The 10,209-nt window shown below is 45.0% G+C and overlaps 2 protein-coding genes and 1 long non-coding RNA gene across 4 annotated transcripts; 2 read left to right on the top strand and 1 right to left on the bottom strand.

Moving 5' to 3' along the window:
• Window positions 1–5: 5 nt before the first annotated feature.
• On the top strand, window positions 6–2,942 carry LOC125530179 (TPR repeat-containing protein ZIP4-like; the record flags this gene model as incomplete). The annotated part of the gene is made up of 5 exons (XM_048694584.1): window positions 6–862; window positions 950–1,139; window positions 1,221–1,253; window positions 1,332–1,952; window positions 2,060–2,942. Coding segments are annotated over 5 exons (2,442 nt in total), but the record flags the coding sequence as incomplete, so codon positions are not given.
• Window positions 2,943–3,185: 243 nt separating this feature from the next.
• LOC125530177 (beta-hexosaminidase 3-like) lies at window positions 3,186–9,438 on the bottom strand. Its single transcript, XM_048694583.1, has 14 exons — window positions 7,972–9,438; window positions 7,811–7,885; window positions 7,178–7,213; window positions 6,985–7,096; window positions 6,626–6,696; window positions 6,360–6,490; window positions 6,050–6,115; window positions 5,451–5,551; window positions 5,184–5,243; window positions 5,057–5,090; window positions 4,810–4,908; window positions 4,674–4,733; window positions 4,191–4,441; window positions 3,186–3,476 (listed from the first exon to the last, which is right to left on the bottom strand). The coding sequence occupies exons 1-14, from the start codon at window positions 8,272–8,274 to the stop codon at window positions 3,310–3,312; spliced, it is 1,566 nt and encodes a 521-aa protein (XP_048550540.1). The 5' UTR covers window positions 8,275–9,438; the 3' UTR covers window positions 3,186–3,309.
• On the top strand, window positions 4,415–7,738 carry LOC125530178. 2 transcript variants are annotated; one of them, XR_007292865.1, is made up of 4 exons: window positions 4,415–4,552; window positions 4,638–4,803; window positions 5,516–5,718; window positions 7,667–7,738. It is a non-coding gene; the product is annotated as an uncharacterized LOC125530178 (long non-coding RNA). The 2 variants fall into 2 exon arrangements; XR_007292864.1 differs by lacking the exon at window positions 7,667–7,738 and having other exon boundaries at window positions 5,516–6,041.
• Window positions 9,439–10,209: the final 771 nt, after the last annotated feature.

Below are 10,209 nucleotides of genomic sequence, written 5' to 3'. Positions count from 1 at the left end.
CCGTCGCCGTGGCCCCGGCCTGCTTCGAGAAGGCCACGCCGCTCGTCTCCGCCCCCGCCGCGGAGGAGGAGCGGGACGTCCTGCTCGGCCTCAACCTCGCGCGGGCGCGCGCCGCGTCCGACGCGGGCGATCAGTCCCTCGCCGTCGCGCTGCTCGGTCGCTCCAAGCCCCTCGCGTCCGCCTCCCCCAAGGGGACCAGATCCCTCGCCGAGGGCTACCTGTCCGTCGGCGAGGCCGCGCTATCCACCAAACCCTCTGACCCCGCCGTTGGAGCGTCCAGCCTCATCACCGAGGCGCTAGATCTCTTCGAGAAGCTGGCCTCCCCCTGCCCCTCCAGCGCCAGTCCCAAGACCCCAAATCTCCAGCAGCAAAAGGGTCGATGCCTCCGCTACCTTGCCCTGGAGCGTCTCGAAGCCAAGGACCACGAGGGCGTCCTGCGTTGTGTCCAGGTCTCGAGGGCTTCAGTGGGGCAGGCGGACGAGCACCCGAGCATGGGGTTCATGGCCCTGCACGCGTGGCTTGGCACCGGGAACTTGGCGGAGGCCGAGAGGGAGCTCGAGAGAATCATGGCCAACGCCAACGCACCAGAGAATGTATGCGTGGGGGCAGCTGAGGTGTACCTTGCCTCTGCGGGGCCTGAGGCTGCACGCAAGGTGCTCGTTGCGCTTGCTGCACGTTGCCGCGCAGGAGGTGCAGCTGCTGCTGTGAGAGTGGTGACCACGGTGGTTGATGGTGGTATCGGTAGCCCTGGGCGCGCAAGAGCGATCGGTGAGCTCGTGTCGGATGAGAGGGTGGTCGCCCTGTTCGATGGCCCGGCTAACACCAGTCACCGTGGAGCAATGCATACACTGCTCTGGAACTGGTCTGCACTCTCTTACACAAGTAATTTTACAGCATTTTTATGTACATATGATTTCTTGCTGAGGCTGACATTTGGAATTTGGGACAGCGGGTTTGAGCATTTCAATGCAAAGAACTACGATACATGTGCGGACTTGTTTGAGACATCGATGCTTTATCTATCCCGTGAAGAGGGAAGCAGAGCCCGGCGAGCACAATGCCTCCGAGTCCTTGCCGTTTGCTATCTAGCCCTTCAACGTCTGGATCGAGCACATGAGTTTGTCAATGAGGCTGACAAGGTATTGATCCCTCTCCTCATCACTCCATTAAATAATCTTGCCTACTGCTTCTTACGTTTGACTCAAAATTTGTATCTGTAGGTGGAACACAATGCCCATTGTGCCTTTATGAAGGTAATAAATATACATGTTAATTGTTCAGGGGTCTCATTTAACTCTGGTATTGTTTGCTAACCCAGAAGAGTTGTGTAGATCAAAATTCATCTTCAGAAGAACGACGAGGACGAGGCTATCAAGCAGATAAAAACCATGATGGGTTGCATTGACTTCAATCCCACATTCCTAATGCTCACAACTCATGAGGCTATTGCCTGCAAGGCTGTCCGGGTAGCAGTTGCTTCATTGACCTTCCTTCTTGGTCTCTATTCTGCCGGAAAGCCTATGCCAGAGCGTGAGGTTACTGTCCTCCGCACTCTTATTGAGCTCCTCCGTCGTGAGCAAGGTACTGAGGATGAGATCCTGAAGTACTCGAGACGTGCCAAGCTACGGATGTCTGACCTTGGCGCGGAAGGCTTCTTTGGCAATGGACCTGGTGGGGCGCGTGAACTGAACTGGTTTGCCAGCAATAGCTGGAATATGGGTAGAAAGGTGGCAAAGGAGCAGAAGTATGATCTTAGTGCTGAGTTCTTTGAGCTTGCAGCAGAGTTCTTTGGTGCTGCAAGTAATGATGAGGGTGATGGAAATCGCCCCACACTTTGCAAAGCGTTAATCATGAGTGTCACTTCCATGCTTGAAGCTGAGGAGCTAAACAATTCTCCCTTGTCGGATTGTGATGTTAAAAAAGGTGTTGACATGCTCAGCAGAGCTGGCAAGGTAAACATGGGGTTTGACAAATACCAAAATTTACTACCCCTTGTGTATGTTCTAAAGTGGTTCAGTTTTCTCTACTATTATTCTGATTCAGTTCTATTAATGTGCAGCTATTACCTTCAATCTGGCCCTCGGGTTCAGTTGCCTCTGATCAGGCTGAGGCCAATGACTTTCTGTTTCTTCATACCTTCTACTCCTACCAACTCCTTGACAGGATGGACACCAGCGCACATCCTCAGCAGCTCCAGCTAGTCAAGAATTTCGCTTCCTCTAAAGCATGCACGCCGTCCCATCTTCTCAAACTTGGAAAAACTGCTTCTGAAGGCACCCCACCAAACCTGCTGGTTGCTGAATTTTCCCTGAAGGCTAGCATCAAGACCGCCCTTGCTTCTCACTCCCCAAACTACAGGGTAATCAGTGCTGCCCTCAGGAACCTAGCCTGCCTTGCTGGCTTGCAAGACTTAAGTGGTAGCAAGAGTGATGCAGTGTATGATGTATATCGACAAGCCTACCAGATCTTGGTTGGACTGAGAGATGGTGAATATCCATGTGAGGAAGGGCAGTGGCTTGCAGTGACTGCTTGGAACAAGTCATATTTGGCTAGGCGGCTTAATCAAGCTTCAGTTGGTATAAAATGGATGAAGATGGGATTAGATCTCTCTCGGCATGTTGAGAGCATGAAGCAGTATACAGCAGACATGGAGCAATGCCTTGAGTACTTCCAGAAATTGTTTCATAGTGAAGCTGGTGAACATGCTTTGCTCGGGAAAAACCCTGATGAATGTAGTCAGCAAGAGGGGGCACCAAGCACAAGTATGTCTGGTAGCATGTCTCAGCCTGTCCTAGTATAGTATAGATAAATGCTCCTGAACGGGGCAGTTCACAACCAAGAGATAAATAGATCATTGAGTTATGTACTTGAGTGGTTGCATATGACAGGCCAAGTATTGTCTGATTTACATCTCTAGTAAGCATTTGGATTCTTTGTCGATAGTAACCATGTCCGTGAATATAATGCATGCTGATGTGTAGGAGAGATGACTGAGTGTTTGTAATAAACATTGAATTTGGGAACCTACTGGATTTGTTCAGGCAACCTTTATGACCATTTTCTGTCAAATTCAACTAATCTCCTGATGCCCCTATCATTTTGTAGTTATACTATAGATGGCATTACCATTCAAACTATTCTAGTTGAAAATTGGAGAGGGGCAGAAATACATAAAGAGGGTAAGGACTCCCTGAAACCTTCTATAGTCTACACAACCATATAACTACTCCAGATTCATAATGCTGAACTAACACTTGTGAATGATGTGTATCCTCTTTGAATGCTACTTCAAATTTTGCTATGAATATCCTATTGCCTTACACAGGGACCAGGTTCATATGGTGCTGTACGACCATCGCCAGCTAATGGTGCAGCAGCTACCCCTCTCTGATTCAGCAAACACCTGAAGCGTGACAGTCTTGATGTGGCTGACCTGGTGTCTTCAGCAATCTGCTCAAGTGGACTCCACAGTCTCTCTTCAAGCCAAAACAGTTTAAAGTATATTGGTGAGTCAAAATATGTCATAGAGAAGGCACTGCATTCATGCATCTAATGATTAATAATATTAACAGTCGATGTGACATGTACAGAAAGTAATATCAGAATCGACAAGATTGCATATAGGTTCTGCTTCTATAGCTGTAAATCATGCTCTTAAGTAAGATGCCGATATATAGGGTATAACAAGACGGTTTTTGTTGTGAGCATTCATGAGGAATTAGGATGCCAGCCCTCCCAATGGAAAAGTGTGAATGCAATCATCTTTAACTGCTCAGCAATGTGCTAAACTATTTATGCCCTTGATAATAGATGCCGTGCTTGGGTTTTCTCTTCATAAGCATGGAACAGACCTGAGCATTGCACACTTAGCTGATATATTCAATTGCACTATATGGGAATAGGAATGTTACACGTTTCTGAGTGTGCTCAATTTTTTCATTCAGACATCCATGGCATGTGCATATACAGAAAGGAAGCTATCATTCCAAGTATACCATTATATTGCATCAACATAACCGATTTGAATATGTCTAATCAGGCAACATGGTATGGTGTCCCTTTAATCATGAAGGAATGCAATGTAGTTGATCATATCATATAACTAACTAAGATAATGTTTTGATAAAACAATGCATGCTCCGAGTTTTCAATGCATAGATTATGAGTCTGAAACTATTTATATTACTTACCTGCAGCTGCTGCAGCACGTGGCCAAATAGTTTGTTCAATATCCGATGCATCGATTTGCTCTCCCCACATGCAAACCTCACCACCAATAACCAACCGTTGCTGTTCTGTGTTGTTGATTCCTTTCAGGGGTTCATTCAGGTAAAATCCTTCCCATGTGGCATCCAAGTGATCTAGGTACCACTTATCCTGGTTGCTTACTATGCATCTCAGCCCTGCAGCAACCACTTTTGGTGCTACATCCCCCCCAAGCCTGTTAATTTATGTGCATATGGCTTGTTAGTTACTGAAACCAGCAACAAGTGTCTGAGATGCTATATCTTACTTTACTGTGAGCATAAATGTCAAGAACAATGGCAAGCTTGTAAATGAGTCTAATTCCATTTAAGTCCTATGGTACATTGAAGATTCATTACTGATTCTTTGTGCATGCATGTATTATTCTACAGTTTCCAACAGAGCCATTTTCATGATTGAGGAAGTACCAGTTATGCACCACGGTTTTACGGTCCAACTTATCTCCGAAGTTGTTAAACGTTTCTTCCCTGCAAACATGGAATGGTGTCTGTTAAGGGTTAAGAATTCTATCGACCCTGTGAAATTTTCAACTAATAGGTATACCAGTTAATGACTTCGTATCCATGTGATATTGCTATCTTTTGGGCTCTCAACACAAAATATCTGTATGCATCCGACACATTCATGTGGTTATTATTCAACCTGTGTGCCATGAAAAAGGATGATCATTAGATTAACTGGCTGATACAAAAATATATGACTGATTTGCTTTTGCATTGATAACATGGTTATGGAAGCACATCAGGCAAAGTTATCGATTTTGAGTTCTCTTATGTTGATAAGAATATACCATTCCTTAATGTGTGGTGTTGCAGTCCAGCAGCCTGAAATTCAAAGGAAATGATAAAATGGAGTTAATCTATAGGTTCACTGTTCAGTAATACTATGACAACTGTAAAAGCAATGCTTCGACTTACTTGTATTGACTTCATCACCTCCTAAGTGGACAAATTTGAATTTGAAAACCTTGCTAAAATCTGAAAGAAAACAGAGTTAAGAATCCATTTAGACTGTCGACTAATATTTGCCAATAGCTACTGAATCTAGGTAATGTAACCACTATGTATTATGTGCATTGGTCACTGGTTTCTTTTGGAACACACTCTCGGGATAAATGGTCTTTTGAATAAACAAATGAAGAACCTAACTCCACTGTTGCCAACAAAACTAGTATGATTCATCACCTGAAAGAATACCATCAATAACTTTGAAGGTAAAGTTGTTACTGACATCAAGCGGTTCTCTGCAGCTATCTGATGGCCACAATGATGGGTAGCCAACACCCCTGAAAAAGTGCAACATCTACAACTTTCAGTCATGCTTATTGCTACTATATAAATTAGGTTGCACATTTGAACTCCAATAAGGTATCTGGACTCTACCCTCACTGCATAAAATGTGCCTTTTTGCTACAGAAGACATAACGGAATTCTGGACTATATGCAAGGCAAGGTTAGTTCCTGAGCTTTGCAGTTACAAAATTGATAATTGTTTGCGGGACATTAGGAAATTATGCCATTAGCCGGAACATATGAACTCTAGCAGAGAAATGGGATGAAAACTTAAGCCAGCATTTTCACACCTGCTGTGTTTTCTAAACACTAATGTGACATATTTTGGTTGGTCCGATGTGTTCTAGCAAACAGTCATGATTTTAGAATGTACATGAGCAAATTATCGATTTACAGTATGATCCATCAAATGCCAACCAATTGAAGCGCCTGGGAGTCGTCAATCTTGCCTATTTTCAATATACATAACTGAACAGAATGGAATGTCTTACCATGAACGAGCATGGCCAGGAACATCAATCTCAGCCAAGACATTTACACCTCGTTTTTCAGCATACCTGCAAAGTTATGGATTGGCTACATTATTTCTAGTGTCATAGCTTCATAACTGCGTATCTAAGTTAGTAGAACATGGAATCTATTATCTATGCCATCTCTTCATGCTGCAGTGTTTACACTATAAGTGCAGATGTGAATTACGATCATAAGAAGATACACCTGTTAGCTTTCTTTGCTGTGATATAAACAAATTTCAGAGGCCAAGAATTCTAATATGAATATGGAAGTGAAAATAAAACGCACCGTACAATGTCGATGGCATCAGACATTGTGTATCTCTCGGAATAAGAGTATGAACCGTTCCACAGATTTGGGTATGAAGGTATTTCAATCGGAAATGACTGCTCATCCACGATATGCCAATGGAGAACGTTCTGCATGACGACAGAGTAAGAGTGCATGGTATCATAATGAAAACTAATGTGGAGAAAACATAAACACAATGATATTTTGAAGTCTCGTGCAACTTATTAGTCACACAATTAGTATTGAATGGTCATCAGACCTACCAGTTTACTGTATGTCATTGCATCAATCACTCCTTTAATTATCGCGAGAGGAAGATAATGCCTTGAGGTATCTGCAAGCGTCCAAACACAAGTTAGTATTGATAATCAGCAGTGCAATAATCATGAGCAGGATGGGCATATTAATAAGATTTAACATATAGAAGCCTATGAGAGAATTTTGGCATAGAATTGAGTTTTTTTATGTGGCTGCTCATTTTTTTTTAAATCCTTCAATAAAAAGAAGTAACTTCAAGGTTCTGCTTCTTTTTTTTGAACGAAAACAAGGTTCTGATTCTAGTTAATGGAATACAATAACTGCTTGTTGGGCGAAAGTTAGATAATATCACACTGTATCTCACCAATAAGAAGGCCTCGGTAAGGAAATCTGGGCGCATCACTAATCATCCACGGAGCTGAGTTGAGTCCAATAAGCCTTGATGTGAACTCAAAGTGACACAGTTGGCTAAATGTCTACATTCATAAATAATTTACTGTTGGATCACCTCAAAGAAGATTCAGTGTCCAGAAAATCATACTGGAGCAGTAAGTTACCTGTAAGGCGTGAAGTGCTCCAAAAACTGTTTGAGCCTACAAAATATTGCAAAGGTGGCATCAATTATTTTTATGAATCGTATCATGCTATTTGCATCGGCTTGCATCTTCCATAAATTTGAACACATCACTCATTTCATAAGCTGAAGAACATGCAGGGCATTACCAATACTAGCAATTATTTGTTGGTAACCAGGTTACAGCAATATGCATGTCACAAGTGATGCTGGAATGCGGTGAAGCACAAAAGAGAAAACTACCTTGATGCCTTGTGATATACTCCGTAGTATGTAATAACTTGCCTGTTCAAATTCTATTAAAGAATTGTATATGTAGCAACTGGGTTTTATCTTCATCGAAAAAGCAACTGGGTTATGTTTTGCAAAGTAAGCATGTTTAAAATACTGCTAGTAGCATGCAACTCTATGCCACATCTGAAGTCTGTTGTTTGTGTATAGAACAGTAACTGTATGGTTTGTTTCTCTGTAGGCGGGATACTCTGTCAGGCAATTATCACAAAGAGGACAGAGGAGTTGCAGTAACTAGAAGTAAAGCAACCAATTAAGTTCTGATGTCTTCCCAGAGCATTATATTAGGAATTTTCACAAGATGAAGCAATCAGCTTTCACTAACCTCAATCTGCGCATGCAGCGGCTCTCCTATTGTAGGAACAGTCAGGTTGTATGACTCGTCCACCTCAAAGCCGAGCTGCAGAGGGTGAACAGCAACAGAGTCAGGCATTTGCAATTTGTGAAGAAACTCACAGTTCATCGGATAAAATGAGAGCAGGTTACCTCATCTTGTGTCGAAAGAACGACTATGTTAACACCGGTAAGCAGGGAGGAGCTTGGGTTTGCACCGTCGGCGTTGTGGTTCAGCTTCATCAAATCGAGCATCCTCTGGAAGGCATCCTTGAGGATCGCCTTGCCGTCGGAGTACTTGCTTCCCGCCATTGACATGGTGGCGTTGTTGCTGACGTAGAGCCTCTGCGTCCCGTGGGACACCGACTTGGGCATCGGCCACAGGTCGATATGGTCGGCAGCTATGCAGGATCCAATTGCCAGGAACGCGAGGAGGAGCCGCAGAGCTAGTGCCATCTTCGCGAATGCAAGAACCCGCGGCAGTCTGCGGGGTGGAAGAGATGATGGAAGTATGGAACGGAAGGAACAATGCGGCAACTACTGGAAGCGCGAGGCGAGTAGGAATTGGAAAACCCTCCTCTAACTGATCTTCATTTTCTCTTGCTCACTTTTGGAAGAGGATGATCATGGGAGTTTGTGCTGGGCTCCTATCTTGGGACGGAGACGAGTGAACGAGTGAGGAGGAGGTAGAGGAAGGAGGAGCGTGAGGCGAGGAGGGTAAATGAAGAGCGGGTGAGAGTGGCGTGGAGGGCTGGGGGAGTGGTTAGATGGAGGGAGGAAATGGCATGGGCAGGTCCGGCGCGCGTTGCATTTGGTGACCCAAAACAGGTACGGACGGCCTGGCAAGTAGCACGGCTAATTTTGGTACGGATGGCCGGGCGAGGAGAGCTCACCTGCTCCCGTAGGTATATATAGCCTGGAGGGTTCAGGTTTGTCAAAGCAGGCTTCCAAATTTCATTTCAAGTCTGCTGTAATTCATTGCTGTTGTTATGTCATGCTGATTCAACAAATTTACTGTATATATTTTTGGCGTGCCGTGCTTATCTTCATCTTGGGATCATATACTGATTGTTTTTTGGTTGTCTGTTCTAGTGTTCTGCAGGCTCCGTCGGTTATTCGCTTGGGTTTGTCAAATTGGAGGAGCACGCCGGATGCGGTCAGTGTGAGGAGATAGAGAGGGGCCGTTGGGGGTAGGTCGGGCATGCTGCTGCCATTGGGCGTTCACGCTGTCTGTCACTCATGGTCATGGTGCCGCGCTTTCAGATTCAGAGCGGGTCATGGCTTGTTGGCCTTCCTCCGACCTACGGTCCAGTCTGGCCTGGTAGCTGTGACTCGACGCCGACGGCAACAGGATTGAGAAACAAACCAAGGAAACGGTAGGAAGTCGTCTGAAAGTTTTGGTCTGTTTCACTCAGCTGCTGGTGCGTAACGCGGCAGGTGTCTCGTTGAAGTCGAAGTGTGTGTGATGGTGCACGAGGTTGCGCCAGGCCGTCCCAGGTTGCTCTTGCACAAAATAAAGAGGCCGGTTGGCACACTTGTCTTGCACTTAGTTGCAGACCAGTTTTGTTTTGCTGGGCCGGATATCGTCAAAGACGGTTTTTACTTCTTTTTTTATAAAATGTGAATTTTATTGGCTTTAAATGGAGCATCAAGAGGATACAATCACAATGAGCACACAACTGACCTCTGCATAGTTAGAATGCACATTACAAACACGAACACACACGCATAAAAAATACGCTAGCAAATAGTAAAGTCATATAAGACCAAACCTATGATAGATGAGTAAAAAAAAACCAAGGCGATCCAATCTGTGATCAACAAACAATTGAAACAACCATATCCGCTCCATCCGGTTGTCGCTGCTCCAACCCCTTGCCACCTTCGGCAGATGGGCCCGCTGCCATCGCAGCCGAGATCGGCGGTAGTGGCGGCGAGAGAGTGGCCGCAAAGAGGTTCTCGGGTGGATCAGGGTCTCTGTTTGTTGCCAAGACGGTTTTTACTAGACCACAGCATCGAGCTCGGTCTTTGACACAATGTTACCTACTCTTCGAGATGTCGTTAAAGAGGAGGAAGGACTAGATAAGGGGCACCCCTTCAGGACAACTGTAGTAATCATTATTCTGAGCTGGACCATGTCAAGTGGTGTGCTTAGACGTCGCCATGTGTCACGCTCTGAGCGCTCTCTTCGGATTACTTTTTTTTTCCTTTTGCATGTGTTTATGTTTTTCTTGGTTTCCAGGGCTTTGATAGATCCCCCCCCCCCCAGAGTCTGTGAGACCCCCCCCCCCCCCCCCCCCAAAAAAAAAGCCATACTTTTCCGTGAGACTAAAAGGGAAAAGCACAATTGTGCTTCCCCGAAAGAAAAGGAAAAAATACAGCCCCTGTGCC

The sequence above is a fragment of the Triticum urartu genome, unplaced genomic scaffold, assembly GCF_003073215.2.
Source record: "Triticum urartu cultivar G1812 unplaced genomic scaffold, Tu2.1 TuUngrouped_contig_6126, whole genome shotgun sequence".
NCBI classification, from domain to species: domain Eukaryota; kingdom Viridiplantae; phylum Streptophyta; class Magnoliopsida; order Poales; family Poaceae; genus Triticum; species Triticum urartu.
The sequence above is the reverse complement of the archived record's forward strand: the minus strand, read 5'-3'. Positions and strand labels throughout refer to the sequence as shown.

Bases quoted from the DNA above. Each gene is read 5' to 3' on its own strand.
- LOC125530177 (XM_048694583.1), bottom strand. From the start codon at position 8,274: ATGGCACTAGCTCTGCGGCTCCTCCTCGCGTTCCTGGCAATTGGATCC. The intron at 7,886-7,971 runs GTAACCTGCTCT...CACCCTCTGCAG, and splicing joins TTCTTTCGACACAAGATGAG to CTCGGCTTTGAGGTGGACGA. The intron at 4,734-4,809 runs GTATACCTATTA...CCATGTTTGCAG, and splicing joins GGATACGAAGTCATTAACTG to GGAAGAAACGTTTAACAACT.